Source organism: Centruroides sculpturatus, unplaced genomic scaffold, assembly GCF_000671375.1.
Source record: "Centruroides sculpturatus isolate CEXI.00-Female unplaced genomic scaffold, Cexi_2.0 scaffold326, whole genome shotgun sequence".
Lineage (NCBI taxonomy): Eukaryota > Metazoa > Arthropoda > Arachnida > Scorpiones > Buthidae > Centruroides > Centruroides sculpturatus.
The window spans coordinates 299,185-316,551 of record NW_019384563.1 but is presented as its reverse complement, the minus strand read 5'-3'; the positions used below and the strand labels follow the sequence as shown (position 1 = coordinate 316,551).

The 17,367-nt window shown below is 28.1% G+C and overlaps 1 protein-coding gene across 2 annotated transcripts in view; it reads right to left on the bottom strand.

Moving 5' to 3' along the window:
- Positions 1-2,584: 2,584 nt before the first annotated feature.
- Positions 2,585-17,367, bottom strand: part of LOC111623997 (leucine-rich repeat and calponin homology domain-containing protein 1-like) — a 17,237-nt gene continuing 2,454 nt past the window's right edge. Inside the window, exons 2-3 of one of the 2 annotated variants that reach the window (XM_023366763.1) lie at positions 16,914-16,991; positions 2,585-3,855 (exon numbers count right to left, since the gene is read on the bottom strand). In XM_023366763.1, the coding sequence (XP_023222531.1) occupies positions 3,661-3,855; positions 16,914-16,991 (273 nt within the window). In that variant the 3' untranslated portion in view covers positions 2,585-3,660. Of the gene's footprint in view, positions 3,856-4,875; positions 5,228-16,913; positions 16,992-17,367 lie in introns of those variants that run through there. The other variant, XM_023366764.1, reaches the window with a different exon arrangement.

Here is a 17,367-nt window from a genome sequence, read left to right as displayed (position 1 = left end):
GTATTGTTATAAATAATCAGATTTTAAATTGCTGGCTTATGACTCATTTAAAAACTTTTATCTTTGAATTCAAACTCTATGGACACTATTGATACAAAAAAATAATTTCTTTAATATTTCAATGATTATTTATATAAATCTTTTCAGAAGTTTCTTATAATTTCAAAAACTTAAATAAATTTTAAACAGTGAATGGTGAGTTTCAAACTTCAATAGTTAATTTTTATAGTTATGGTGAAGGAAAAATTTCAATGTATAAATCTTATCTAAGATCTGTAGTTTGTGTGTATTGTAAAAATGTTATTGGTTTTGAAAAATACTTACAGTAGTGAAATAATCTCAAAGTACAATGTTATCCTTTGTAATATAAAAATATGTATCTCATGAAACTTTTACTGCTTAACATTGGTAATGATGTAATAAATTTAAATACTCTATCAATTTTACAAGAGAGATTATGGTAATGTAATTTTCATTAAATTCTTTAAAAATATATTATTTAAAAAGTCACACAACTGAAATTTATTGTTTCCAATGGGATAATTACCTGAATTACAAGATTTTTAAGTATAACTGTATTGTATAATTTGTTGTAAAAATTCATTGTATAAATTCATTCAATATAATTATTCTTATGATAAATAAATACTTGCTTACTGGAACTAAATTAAATAAAATAAAGACAAAACCTTTCAATAGTCCAGCAAATTGTTTTAATATCTTAAAAACGTTTTTGAACGCTTTAAGCGATCATCCTCAGTTATTCTCCTGAATTTGGGAGAATAACTGAGGATGATCGTTTAAAGCATTCGAAAACGTTTTTATGATATTAAAACAATTTGCTGGACTATTGAAAGGTTTTGTCTTTATTTTATTATTCTTATGTCTAAATAATAACATTGTAAGGAGAATGAAGAGCTCATTCAAATCAATAATCATTTTTTTTTTACTTCAAATTAATCTATTCTGAACTGGAAATTCAATAATTTTTTTTTTATTTATAACTTATTAGGAAAAATTATTTTTACATAAACATTTAGTAATTAAATAAGTAATTTGAATAAATGAATCATGTTTATTTTTGATGATCTCATATTTAAATATAAATCCTTTATAAAGCATTAATTATTATTCCAAACTAAATCTATTAATTTTTTTTTACTCTTTCTATCCTATGAGCATCATCCATCATGAATTTAGCTAGATCTGCAATGGAGAAGGCCAAGTGGTGGAGAATGGTGCCCAACATATCTGAGTCAGAGCATTTCTGAAAAATTCCTGAAGTTTTTTCAACTGTAGATTACATTCCAGGCCTCCAGAGCAGTAGGATAATGTCTTAACTGCCTTGGCCATTTCAATTATTTTTAATAACTTCCTCATATTTAATTTCAGCTTTTTTGATATTTTTAATATAAATATAATTGAACTAGTTTAAATAAAACTTTAATTTGAATTAAAGTAACGACCAAATGAAACCAAAATTTTATTTAAAATAAGTCCCAAGAAAAACAAACCTGTATTCTATTCTATTCTTTGACTTTTTCATTCAATTAATTTCCTATAAACCTTACATCATTCTTTTAAACAGACATTTTTATAATTTAAATATATACTCTTATATATACAATATGAGAGTTGTCTAAAAAAACAATGTATAAAATTATATTTATACATTCATGATAGTAAAGTTTAATGATTTGGAGTTGTTCTAAATTGTACTGTACGCTTTAATTAACAAAGTTTGTTTTTTTGCAGATAAACTAAAAATAAATTACATTATAATATTGAAAAATTGAGTGTTATGAAAATTATCTGCAGAATTTTATATACCATACATATTTATTAATTGAAAATGTTATTGTTTATTTATATTTTTATTTCTTAAATGCATATGAATTAACTGATATAAATTACCATTTTCATTATAATACAGCATGTATTTGTGCTAAAAGATAATCTTATATAATACTGATATAAGATTATCTTTTGACTAAATTGAATAAGAAATAATAATTAATAAATAAATAAAAATAAGAGAATTAAACAAAAATAAAACAACAAAAACAAAAATTTTATAAAGATAATTTATTAAAGACTTCTTACATATAAATTGTTCTAATTTTATATTCAAAATAAAAAAAATCAATATTCATATATCTATTATAATTAAATATATTTGGAGTATACTAGTAATATTTCATTCTTAATTTATATTATGGGACAAATATCGACTAGTCATTAACAATTCTTTAGTTTGATCAGATACATATATTAACTTTGTTTATAATTAAATATGTAATAAAAATAATAATACTTCTAACAAGACTATTTTTAGGCACTTCAAAATTTCATTTTGATAATGAAAAAAAGTACTTCCTAAGCATTTTTCATTTAGCACACATTTAAAAAGTTTTTCATATTGACTATATATGATACAAGTATATAATAATATGATAAATAAATGTGCTTAAAAATTTTGTAAATAAAAAAATGCCAAAATATTTTAAAATAAAGTACATTGATATAATTTAAAAGAAAATACTATATTGTATTATATTGATTTCATTACAACATTCCTTAAGTTTTTAATAAATAAATTCAACAAATTAAACAATATAACTTAAAAAACATTTCTTGGCATTTTTGGATATAAAAAAATTACAATACATTAAAAAATATGTAAACAAGTAAAATTATAGATAACATCATAACTACTAAAAACAATCTAATTTAACTTTACATAAATTATATATAAAATAACTATGGATTGTCAATACTTAAAGTTTACAGTAACATAAACTATACAATTATTGGCATATCATCCATATTTTCAGTAAATTCATGTTAATACTGATTTTTATGGAAAAATTAATACTGTGAATTAACAGACATTCACATCTTTTATTTAAAAAAATGAGATAATTTATATGGATGATTTAATGTTTAAATGGATGGTCCCAAAATATTCAAAATTATAAATGTATAAATAAGACATCGTGTTTCTGAATTATATTAATTAAATGAAAAATCTTGTATATATTTAATTTGCATTTTAATGAATTAAAATCATTCAAAAGATATGCTGTAATCTTTGACAGTCATGCTTTTTAATTTATCATTTAACAAATAAATTTTAAAATCTATAGTTATAAATGTATTTTCATTATATGGCTAATTACACATTTATTTCATATATTTTTAATCATTTGGTATTTATTCATCTATTGATTGCATATATATTGCTTATTTTATCTCAATTACATTATTTTAATGTTAATTTCTGACTAGATATAGTAGAGAAATCTATCTTTGGCAAATACTTATTTTGATATTATTTAATAATAACTATATTTAATATATAAAAGAAAAATATAGGCTAATTCAATTTTAGCAATTATAATGCTATAGGTAACAAATTAAGTACTAGAAATATAATATACAAAAGCAATATTTTTTTGAGGTATAAAATATTTTAAAAGTATGAGATTAGCAGCTTTTTGCATTTGTGAACATTATAATTATAGTTTATTTTTTGAATTCTAAAAATATATCAAGCTATACCTGAGTAATTTACCAATTTATCTTTGGCACTCTAACCTTGTTTCAGAAAAAGAAGAACTGCTTTAAGCTTTTATTATTGATATTGTAGTTGTTATTATTTTATGAATGAAAAAAATAAAGTAAACAACATGTTCCAATAAATATAACTAAAAGGAAATAAGAGAGTATTTTGTCAGATGCAGAAGGTGAGACTGAAGACAATTTTCTAGTAGAATGAAGCAATAAGGCTTGAACTGTAAGAGATACCTGTGCCAAATCCAACTTATTTACATCTTCAAGTTTAAAGAGTTTTTCCTGAAATAAAAAAAATTTATAGGAACCTACAATAATAATTTGATAAACTTTCTTTCCAAAAAAATTACATATATTGATGATATATCATATTATAAAAAGCAAAAAGTTTCAAAAGGACTTCTGCCTTTAACTAAAGCTAACAAGGAGACCCTACGGCTTTGGGGAAACAGATTTTGATGATCTTTGGTGTAGAGGTAGTACACCATGTGAGTGTACTATCTGTAAAATACTAATTGAGAAAAACAAACTTAAAGTTTTCTTTAGCACTTTATATATAAGTTATGCTTACTAATGCTTGAGTGTGCTGTGGCGTGNGTGAAATTTGAACCCACTTCCTGCTTGTCATATGAACATGCAAAATCTTATTTTATATCCTTACACTAAATATTAAATTTTGTTTTAAACACTCAAGAAACCTCAATTATTTTGAAAAATATTAAATTTCTCCCTCAAAACAAGAAGAATGCATTAAAATTGCAATAAGTTTCAATAATAAAAATATTGTGGTTTTATAAATTTGTTGAAAATTGTCATACATAAATCTAGCTACAATATTTGCTAAATACTGTAGCTAGTAACATGTAAACTATGTAAACACTTTACATAAATACCAATAATGTAATAAGAGAAAAGAATAATAAAATTTATTCTTTTGTAAAAAGAGATAAAAAATGAAAGCTGAAATTAATATTTTGAATTACAGTGTTTTAAAGTTATATCTAACTGAAAGCATATAGATACAAAATGTAATGGAGAACTATTAAAATTCATTGAATAAATAAAAAGCAAATTGTGAGATGCACTGTATATGCAGAGATTGTATAAACAGCAGAAAAATTTATTTATAATTTCTAAATTATTATTGTGACCTTATTTTGGCACATTCATTAAAATTTATTTTGATATCTGTAACACTATCTTATTTCTTATAAATATAAAGAAATTTACATATTTGTAAAATTCAAAATGTAAATATTTATAATTTTTCTTATCCAAAATAATGATATAATATTTGCTGTATATATTGTTTTATACCCATGCAATGTAGTATTAAGTGTTTAAAAAATAAATAATTATTAAGTAAGATTTGTTAAGGTTTGGTATAAGAAAATCTCAAAACAACTTATAAACAATTAGATTTCAGGCAGTTTGTTTTATATTATTTTTCCTTTTGATGCATTTTGTTATTTATCAATTTATGATTTAATTTGACAAAAATATTGTATATCACACTTAATAATATAAAAAATTTTATATGGTATTAAATATTTTACTACTGTTCAGTTTGCTTAAGCAGTTCTTGTACTGTGATAGATACACGAACCAATCCGCCTCTTTCTTCCAATACATCTTGAGAAGAACATATAAGTTCCTGAAAATGAAAAGAAAAAAACAATATTAAATTCATTTTTGTGTTACTATTTTTAATAAATAATTTAAGAAATAATAGTAAATTATTTCTTTACTGTTTTAAAATTTCATACTTTTCAATTGAAGATTTTTTATGTTTGCAATTAAAAAGAAAAAGTAAAAAGTAAATACTATAAAATTATATTTAATAAAAAAAAAAATCAACAAGAAAATTTAACTTTTTAAATTAAATAAATCTTAGTTTTGAAATTAAAATAAAAAACTTGCCTCAAAAAATTCTTGAAAGATATGGATGTTTTCATCTTGTTTTTACAGTAATTATATGGAGTAAAATCTTATTTTGTTTAAAATTTTGAATATTGATTTGTTACATATATATGGCAGATTTTAAAAATTTGCAGATAATTTTTATCATATCATTTCTACAATATTTAAAGATTATTATTCATAGTTTTAAAATATGCATCAATTAGAATGCCTTTACAATATAATTATAACTGTCTTACAATGTCATTAAATAACTAGTTTCAATTTAATCATTATTATATAATAAATTCAAAATTAAATTAATTTATACAGTTTCCAATAATTTTGACTGAATATATTTTAAATCCCTTTTTTTTTNAAAATAAATAATAAAAAAATACCAAAAAAATTAACAAATAATAAGAAATAAATGAATGAGTAAATAAAGAAATATGTGAGATTCTGAACACTTCCCCTTAATTAATTGAAGATTTATGTCAAATCCATAAATGTTAGAAATATTATTTCTGATTTAAATGAAAGAATTTTAAGCTAAAAATGAAGGAAACAGGTAAAATTCACGGAAGTTCTACATCCTTTTGTTTTCCCTTTTCTTCACAAATTTTGAGTCACATACAGTCTAGTTACCCTTTTGTAAACCCCCACTCTTCCTAAACACATGGGAATAATACAATTTTCTGATTGGAGAAAGACATCAAAAAAAAGAATTCTTTAGTATAATTTGGGGAGTACACCACTAAATTCCATAGGAGAAGGACATATTCCATATCATCTCCCCATGGCCAACGCCCATAACTAACTCCCAAAGTTCATACAAAGTTTGTTTATAAGTTCCTAAGTAAAGAAAATGTTTATTGAAGTGCCGCCGAAGAATTAACCAAATGAAATACTTTCCTTACTGGAACCACACAATAAATAAAAATCAACACCTTTGGCCTGTCTGCTGGATATGGAGAGGGCTATTGTGCAGACCCCGAGAACCCCAAGAATTTTCGCGTTCGGAAAGACACATAAGCCAGGAACACAGCTGCGCCCTGTTGTGGAGAAGTGTAATGCTCCTACGTTCAAGTTGGAGAAACAACTGGTTAAGTTTATACAGAAAAATATGCAAGACTCGCCTTTTTCGGTAAAAAATGCGGTGGAGTTGCTAAGAAAGTTGGAGGATGTCATGCTTATGGATAAAGAATGGATGACGATTTTAGATTACAAAGCTCTGTACCCGTCAATTAAAATACCTCCCTGCTTTTGCGCCCTGAGAGACTTTTTGTTAGCAAAAATTAGCAATTCTATGAAATACCACATGGAGATCTTGGAATTGGCGGATTTAGTATGCCACACATCTTTCTTTCAATTTGAAGATAAAACTTACTTACAGACACGGGGCGTACCGATGGGTAGCCCCATGTCAGCTATACTCTGCGAATTAGTGTTGCGTAATCTCGAAAATGATATACTCCCCTCATTCCAGGAAGACATATTGGCTTACGCAAGATATGTGGACGATATCTTTATTTTATGGAAAGATAATCACAGAGTTAATCAGTTTTTAGATCGGATCAACGACAACCCGTATGGGTTAACTCTGGAACTGGAACAAGAAAATGGAAGCATTGTTAATTTTTTAGATTTAACTATATCTTGCAAAGATGGTGAAATCGGAACAGATATATACCGGAAACCTACTTATCTTCCTGTCGTCATTCCTAGGAACTCCGCAGACCCTGAGCATATAAAAATGGCAGTTTTTCGTTCGTGGATAAGGAGGGCACACACGCATTGCACCAGCGTCTGCGACACTTACAAAGAATTAGAGTATATAAGAAACATGGCGATGCAGCAAGGATACCGTAGAGAAAGAATAGATGCCCTCATCGCGAATTGTCGGAAGCGACTCCCCTCACAGGGAGGGAATCAACGCAAAGAGAGAATCGTACTCAATTACATACCGTTCCTTAAAGGAATGGTTAAGAAAGTTACCAGAGATAAGGATGTACGGATAGTTTACAAACGTAATCCCACCGTATACAGGCTCTTAAGGAACGATAAAGGCAATTACGAACGCAGCGCAATGGCAGGAGTGTACTCTATACCATTAAAAGACCGTAGATTTAACACCAATCTAGTGTACATAGGGGCAACCTTAAGAAACTTAAAGAAAAGGATTGCTGAACATAAGCAATCAGTCAATAAAAACATAGACTCTACAGTGCTTGCGGCCTTTGCCAAGCAGCAGAATATCGAAGTCTTTTGGGATCGGGCGTCGATCATTAAAGCCACAAAATCCAGGCAGGCTGTGAAACATCTGGAAAAACTAGAAATTCACAAGGCGCAAATGCACACAAGCTGTATTAATCATAGGGATGCTGACGGATTATCGTCGGCATGGAAATCCTTCTACGATGAGTGACGTAATTTATGTAAGCGGGAAGATTATATAAGATAATTTTTATTGGATGCATATAATTTATTTTATTTCTTTATTTAGTTTTAACTTTTATAATCTTGGTAAATGTTAACGTATTTACTTATATTTATGTAACCGCTTTTTGAATTTCGTTTTACGTAATTTTCAAATTTCTTCGTTCGATTCACAAATGTTAACTGATGATGATCGCTTAAAGCGTTCGAAAGCGTTTTTAAAATATTAAAAAACGATTTGCTGGAAGTTTAAAGGTGTTGAATTAACCAAAGATAAGAACATTCACACAGAATCTAAATAAGAAGAATATATTTTGAGGTAGTATGATTTTAACTGGAAATGTGATCTCTCTCTCTCTCTGCATTATTATAGTTATATATTGAATGTTGAATTTGTAACTTTTGTTGTTTTATTAAATTTTCAATATTTTTATGTTAAAGAAATGTCTCATTATGTCTGAATAAAAAGATCCCATCCTCTCCGTATGGATTTGTAAACGAGTGTTAATCCAAGTGAAATAAATTTGATTAACTGGTGTCTAGGATCCTGACATCAGATAGAGACTTCACAGTCTATATCCTTTTTAAAAAAGCCCTCCTTAAAAATTTAAAGACCGAATTTCACGATTCTGAATCAATTAAGTGGTACTCCAGTTTGGTACCCCCGGCTAATCTCACAAATACATTATAAGTATTTATGAATAAACAAAAAGGAAAAAAAGTATACACAACAAGAGAATCAAACCTGAGCACACAAGCGAACGAGTCAGGAGCGTTACCACTCATGCCACAGCACGCTCAAGCATGAGTATGCATAACTAATATATAAAGTGCTAAAGAAAACTTTGTTTTTCTCAATTATATTTGAGTGATGCACTTTAGTATTTTACAGGTAGTACACTCACATAGTGTACTACCTCTACACCAATGATTATCAAAATCCATTTCCCCAAAGCCGTAGGGTCTCCTTGTAAGATGTTTTCAGTTTCTGTGAATGTTCATGCTATTCTGTTTTAAACATAATTTACATTTTAAAAATTTTAAATTATTATTTACAAAAAATATTTAAATTTGATTAATGTAATATAATCAGATAAATGTAAAACAAATTATCTTCTATTAATGTTTGCACAGATAAGAAATTTATTTTAAAACAGTTTCAGACAGTTATAATAATGGATAATTGCAGAGATTATGTAAATTATTCTTAGCAGAGCTACTTTTGATTTAAGTTCTGATGTTATTTGAAAAAAAAATATTTCTTTCTTCTCATAACAGTTCAAATCTTAATCAACATATTATCAGTAAAGTTCATAAAATTTGGCACCACAATTACAAATAAATAAAATAAAATCAAAATTATAGTTTATTTCAGGAAGCAAACATTTTTTACTAACAAAAAAAAATTTGGTTTTGGTCAAAATCTGACTGAATTTATTTATATTTCAAATTATTTTTAATTTAACATGTTCTATTGCAGAGATGGCAAACTATAGCTTGCAACATCATTTTATGAGGACCATACACAAGTTCACAAATTTCAAATTTTCTTAATAAAAATGATAAGTTAAATACATAATCAGTACATTTTAGAAAATGAGCAATCTCATACATAACTATATATGTATACCTAAATCTGGACTGCAATTGTTAGTCAACTGCTGTCAGTTGATTGCAGTTTGATTGGTCAATTGCATTGATACCATTTAATAATGACATAACTGAAAATAATAGTTTGAGCAGTTAAGCAAAATTTAGGCTAAGAAGTAATATAAATAAATAACATTTTTATTTGCTACCTTTTTGTGCATCAAACTTATATACTTATGTGATTAATAAATGTATATTGTATAAAGTTAATAATCTTATTAATTTAGATTTTTCTCACTTGCAGCATGCTAGAGACTTTACAGATGTCCACGTGACCCTCAAAGAAAAAAGTTTGCCCACCCATCTTATTGTATTTATTTTTAATTTTCAAAACTTCTATTCTCAGGGTCCATACAGATAATTCCATCTGTGATTCCCTGACCAATTATAACATTGTTTCCTGACTTATTAAGGTCTCTACATTTCTCCTTTCCATTATGTAATATTCAACCAAGTCTATTTAAGTCCATTTTGCACACAGTTATATAAATTTTTCATTAAAAAACACTTTATTCATGTCTTATAAAAAACAAAAAATTCTGTGTAAAATCAATTATGTAATTATCTATGTCATTTCTACTTCATATTAAAAATTTCATGATTTTATTTAAATAAGAAAAAGACTCACATTGTGTCATAAAATTCAATTTTCTTAAAATGAGGAGACAGGAAATTTAAATAGAATAAATCACACACACTGTGAGAAGGAGAAATCACTTATTGCAATGCCATTTTTGGTCCAGCAAGTACACTATTAAGGTCATTATATTTCTTCCAATCCCTTCCTGAAATTTATAATGGGAGTAACAAAGTGGGTCATTATCAATGGAGTTTTTGAAAACCTGACTTTAACTCTGTGGTAATATTTTGGTATACTTCTGAAAAATGTGGACTTTTGAAATTCTGTAAGCTATCTGAAAATGACAAATTCTATTTTATCAGTTATTATTGCTAAATAATATTGTAGATCTTGTTATTCTGTACAAATAAACACCAATTTCAATATCCTTTATCTTTGCAATCCAAAGTTATACACTACCCAAATGCCGTGTGTATCGCCATTTTAACTGTTCATGCGCAACTACAACCCCTCTCATAGTCACACCCCCCACTACTCACTATTTTAAATACAAACATAAACCCTCTATCCAACAAAATTCTAATCATTAAATTATCATTTATAGTTTATAAGATATAATTGTGACAAATATTGCAATTCTTTTGATTGCTTTAGTTTTTGTAGACCCTCCCCATACTGAACTGAATTTAAAAATGTACAGTGGAATTGCGCTTAACAAGTATAATTTATTCCAGAATGTTATTCATAAAGTGAAACAATTTTTCCATATAAATTAATGTAAAATACAATATTGCATTCCATGCCAAAAAATATACTCAAATATTTTATGTATAATGTTTATTCAAAGAAAATTATACAATATACATTGTTAAGGCACGTGAATCATCATCATCTTTTCTTCTAGCGTGGAATGAACCAACCTGGAATGCAAATTCTATTTGCAGAAAAAAAAAAAAATTGAAATACAGTAATTTCTAATATTTAATTATAGCCTTTACATAGTTCAAGAATTTGGCATATCTTTTGGCATGTTTATTATATAACAGGCTATGGTTGCTAATGTTTATATGTAATTTGTCTGAACACAAATTTGGAAAAATGTGTGATCACAAGTGACACTAAGATGCTAGCAGAACGAGTGCTAAACACAAACTGATGGAGCATGTGAATAATCCGGGACTTCCCCTCTCCTCATCACTCATTATGCAAAACGTCGCTTGTTAAGTGAGTCACTTTTTTACAATTTGCTTTTCTTGTTATGCAAATTACTCATTATGGGAGGTGCTTGTTAAGCAAAGTTCCACTGTATTAAGGTCAAAAACAAATGAGAGTAACACAGATTTCACAGTATTTGTAGATTTCCAGACTTTCTATGCTAAAGATCTTATTCCTTGACTTTCCAGTCCGTACAGAACCTGTATTCTTTTTTTAAATTTTCTGAATATTTCATTTGAATGTTTTTCTATGTATGAATTCTGTTCTACATTACATTAAACTGTTAAATAGATAATTCTAAGTGGATGTTGGTCACATTTTCACCAAAAATAGATTTCTTTTCTTAATAAAAAATGTTATGTTCCTGAAATATATAGTACTTTTTGCAGCATGCTAGAGACTTTACAAATGTCCACGTGACCCTCAAAGAAAAAAGTTTGCCCACCCATCCTATTGTATTTATTTTTAATTTTCAAAACCTCTATATATAGTATTTTTATTTATTTATTCATCTATTCTTAATTTAACTAATATAGTTCATTGTTTTTTTATGATAAATCAACATCAGTACGCTTTTGAATTTAGAAAGTTAATCTAATTTTAAAAAGCTTCAAGTAATCTACATATTGTAAGAATTTGATGTTTGAAGCTGTTACAATTGAATGATAATCTTCTCAAGAATGTTGATTATTTTTTAATCAAAAATAAAATATTTTATTTAAATTGTAAAAACAGTTAAAATTATTTATCATTTAAATTATTAATTTACAATTCTTTACAATTTTTAAAGTATTATATTACAGCACCATATTAGACAGTTTGGCAATTTGTTCTTAACCTGTAACACCTACAGTGCAATAGCAATTTTAGTTAAGTAACATTTNCTTAAAACTGAAAAAAAAAAACAAAAACAAAAGAAATGCATTAATTTTGAAGAGAAAGCTTCAAAGTTTATTTTCCATTGTCTCGCCTTTCCGCGAAATCTGAGGCTGATGAGTAATTGTGTTTACAGCTGGATGACCTTGAGAACAGCTAGTATCATCTTTCGCGGAACATTCGCAAAATCTACAGGAGGAGAAAGGTTTAAAGTAGGGTAAATACTAGCTGGCCGTATATTTTTAAATATTTTTCAAAAATTACGTTTTTTATTGCGATTTCCGACCCCCCGACTCAATTAAACGTATATATAATAAAATCTATTAATTTAAAAAATTAAAAAAACTATTGGAGGTCGTTTTTGACATCAGAAACTAGCTTTAAATAACTTTACCAAAGTAAAATCCATGCACTAGAACTTTAGAACAATGAATGAAATTTGAGAAAAAAATTTCATAAAAAAACAATTAAGCGTTAATCATGCGTCATTAATGGTAGATTAAAATCGTGATAGAATTTTTTCGCGTGGGAAAAAATTTTTGAAAAAAATTTGGAAACTTAAAAACATCCAAAAAAAAAAAAAAAATTCCTGCAGGGTCCAGAAGACTGTTTGGTATCTAACGCTATGTAACATGCCCAAGCTAACTCGGGTCTGAATGGCAAGTGGTGTTACTTATGGTAGATACAGGGAAATGGTTTTTTTGCATCAAATGTAGTAAGTCAAAAACTTTATCATCACAAACTTACAGAAATCTAAGAAATTTATAAACCTTTGGTAGTGCATACAACATTCAAACTGATTGCCTTCAATTTCCAATGTTTCAGTTCTATCTTGTCAGTAACTCTCTTTCTAGATATCTTGTTCTTTTATACAGCCCCACAGAAAAATCCAGTCATATTCAAGAGAAACTGATTGGCCTTTTGAATATGGTCAATAATGTAAACATCATAAGATGGTGTTTGTCACTGTGCTTAATTTCCTAGACAATTTCCAGTTTGTAAGCATTAAGCTTACATCTATTAAGCATTTTAACCAAGTCAATGAATTTTAGACACCCTGTATATTAAATTTTTTCATTATGCATTTTCTAAATATGAAACAATATTTGCATTCTTCTAGAAAACGTATTGAATTCTTTTCTATAAAATGTAAGGACTATCTATGTGTTTAAATTCCTTAAAAAAGTTGTTATAAATTATAACAGTAAAACATTTTAAAAAATAGAATTTAGGACCTCTTGATTCTATTTTTGCAATTTGGGATTTCAACATCAAAAAATTTTAAAGCACTGTCTAAATGACTAAGAATTTCAAGTTTAATACTTGTAAATAAATCATTTTCTTATTAGATTTTCATGATTTTTCTCAACTTGAATATTGGCTTTCTTGTCTATAACCTATTCAATAACAATTTTGTCTAAAACATATGCATAGGTTCAATCTTGGGAACAGTTTGTACTGTGAGTGCAGGCTGCATGAGGAACAAACACCAATGCACTTAATTTTCCACTGCAATAGGTACAGTACATTAACATTAGGAATAGCTTAATGAGAGCAGCAATTATGGAAGGAAACAACTGGCCATGCACACCACAGCAACTCATCCAGACACATACAATGTATAATCACTTATGTGAGATCCGACCTCAGAATAAGCCCGAAATTGTTCATTCTCTCCCTAAATTTTCGACGTATTTAAAATAAATTTGTCGCCTCCACGTTAAAATAACATTGTCAGAAAAAAGAATCAAATTTCGATCGAAACTTATAACTTTCATCGTTAATATAAACATTCAACCCTCGAACAATGACATTCCTCTGCTGCAAGACAAAAAGTTTATAGTTAAAGTCCGAATTCGTCATTTTGTTTTGGTCCCGGGAACAACTTTGACCTCTACACCTGCAGGACCAACTCTATCTCACACAATGGGAGATCACCTGACTGATTTTCCCAGTCCGAAGCTATAAAAGCGACTTCTTTCCCCCTTCTCGGGGGAGTCTGACATCTACGGTCTAGAAGGATTAATTAAGTCTCCGGGAAACTTTAACTTTGTGCGTCGAACTGTGTGCATTGATCACCGACAAAAAAAGGACTAAATTTTTCCCACCTACGTGGAAGTAAACTAGGGGTATGAACAAATAATTGTAAAATCTCTCTCCGCGAGTTAGGAGCTAATAGTGAGATAAATTCATTTCTTCATGTTAGATTTTGTAACCTTTATTTTTTTTCGATAGTCTAATAAATCGTTGTTTCATTGTTGAATGGTGTCCTTTTACTCGTATATCGCCTACGCCTCGTCGACGACCCCTCTCACCTCCTCCACTTGACCTGATAAAAAGTATCCCGACCCTTCGGGACCGCATTCGAAATTTAGCCATCTTGACAAGTGAGCAGGTTTAACGACCTGTCGCCGAAACGGGAGAGTCGACGGTTCCCGACCTCCCCGGCGGGACACTTACTTTCATTCATATCCCACAGCAAGGCTCTTCCAGTTTCTCTCCCACATGGCACTCACAACACATGTTACATTTCCTTTCTTGCTTAGTCTATTTCCATTTATTATTTACACTTTTTGTAATTTTTTAGTGTTGTGTTCTTAGTTTGTTGTCCCTTGGGTTCTGTTTTGTCTTAATTCCATTGCTTCATTTTGTTGTCTTTTGTCATCATATGTATATATATACAAAACATTGTCATCTTGCTATAGGTTTTTTGTCATTGCATGTTCTAGTTTGTCTGAGTTATCCTTGTCAGCATTCTTTTTTAGTAATAAGTTAGTATAACTAGTTTTAAGTTAGTAATAAGTTAGATTTAAGATATCAGTTTTTTATCTATTTCTCCTGGTTGTTTCAGTTATGTTATTCTGCTTCCTATAGGGTTGCTAGCTTAAGTTCTGTATTAATTTTAGTATTAGATTTAAGCCTTCACTCTAGTTTTAAACCTTAATCTTTACTCTGTCTAGCTTTTATGTAGCTGCACTACTTACTGGTGTAAGCTACAACTCAGGTTTTCATTTAAACCCATGCCTCACAGCCTAAAAACTGCACACCAACATTAATTTAAATGTAAAGGGAGTAGTAACCTTACAAACAGAGAGATTCTTCCTTTCTCTTCTTTCTATCTCCTCATCATCTTTCTTTCCTTCTCATCCCCCCCTTCTTCCTCCAGCTAAACAGTTAATGTACAACAGTTGTCTTTTTTTTTTATTTGTTACTTATCTCCACAGGCAATCCTGCTGACAAAGATCTTGCACCCATGTGTAGTGATATGGATGCAGTCCTCATCATGCAGAATGGATGTAAATTACTTTGATGCACATTTAACTGTTGTGCAATTAACAGTCACTGGGTCCTCCTATATCAATGCTAGTACAAAATCTTCCACAGCTAGTATAGGCACAGAATGCCCAGTATGTTTCTACTATATTCAAAAGTATTATGACCTACTTGTCTTGCACATTCAACATTCAAGACAGCAGATGACTTGAAGATCAGGACATCATGTCAGGTATCACTGACTGTATAGCCTTGCTGCTCCCAATACTAAGCCATGAGAAAGTATTCCCTCAACAAGAAGTACAGGTTAATACCCTTGCACACAGTATGACATAACTAAAAACACAAAAACAATCAAAAAAGAAGTATTGTCTAATGTTGAAGTAAAATAAAATCTATCCATCTACCAAAGCTGAATATTATTGGGCTAGAAATGGCTATAATACTAATAATTTAATAGACATGATTAAATCTATCCATCTACCAAAGCCAAATATTATCAGGCTAGAAATGGCTATAATACTAATTTATTAGTATTATAGCTGTTTCTAGCCCGATAATATTCGGCTTTGGTAGATAGATAGCTTTAATCCTATCGGGTATAGTAAAGATGTTTGATTAATATAATAAAATCATTTAATAAACATAATATGAGCTAAGCTGCTGGCCTAAACTTTTGTTTCTTCCTCCAACCTTTTATATGTACAGTACTATTGCACATCTACGCATGCAACACACAGTTTGACACACATATCAGATTTGCATGTCCATCACAAGCCTTCTTTTTGTAAGTGTGTCTTAATTTATTCTGAGGTACCAGCAAAACCAGGAGTGCCTAAGAGATACTTTATTTAGTGTTTTTAGAACTAAAATTTCAAATGGCCAGGAGTGACATCATAAACCTTTCAACAGATATCTCTGGAATGCCACATCCAAATCAAAAAATGTCAAAAACCAACACTTTTTTGGGTTGGTTTTTGACAAGGAATTACATGGCATGATTACTGTGTAATCAGTTCTGATCACCCTCCATGTATGTAGTAAAATTCCAAGATGTTTTGAAATGATGCTTCAATTAATTTATAATCTAATAGTTTTTTAAAGTATTCATTATGACAAAAATTTACTTTACAACAAATTACTAGATAGTTGTTTTCCATTCTTTAAAAAATCAAAAGAATACTAATATAATAGAAAGTTAGCATGTAGATTATAAATTACTCATAAAAATAATAATTTGATGGAATGGTCCATAAAATATTAAAACTATGGAAATTGGAAATATAACTCCATAATTTATTTATTAATAAATTTATCTTCATACTCTTTCTTTTCATTAAAAAGGTTTTTGTCTTTCCTAAATAAAATTATTATTTTAAAAATATAATTATTAATAAATAAAACTTACTTGAGGAACACCTGAAGATTGGCATGCTTCTAAAAAACTTTCAACATTTTTTCTGCATTTTGCCATTGTTAGCTTAGGCTAGAAAGAAAATTTACATTAACAATTTCTGAATTCTAATTTAAAAATTTTCTTTCTGATAGTCAGCAAGAAAAATCAAACAACTGTTTATCCTATTTATCTATTGTTTACTTTTATTAAAAGAAAATATCAAGATATTTTTTTCAGAATGCCTAAAATTTCTTTTTTGAGATATTTGTTTTTAATATTGCAAAGAATAGAATATTTTATTTACTTTATAAATAGAACATTTGAAATAATTATTAAATATCAGAAAAGAATTTTAAATATGCTTTTGCAAAATAAAGAATTCACACTTCTACTTACTAACAAATTTAACAAGTTTTTGTAATTAAATCTCAAAGCAAATTACTCAGTAACTATTTTATAATTTTAT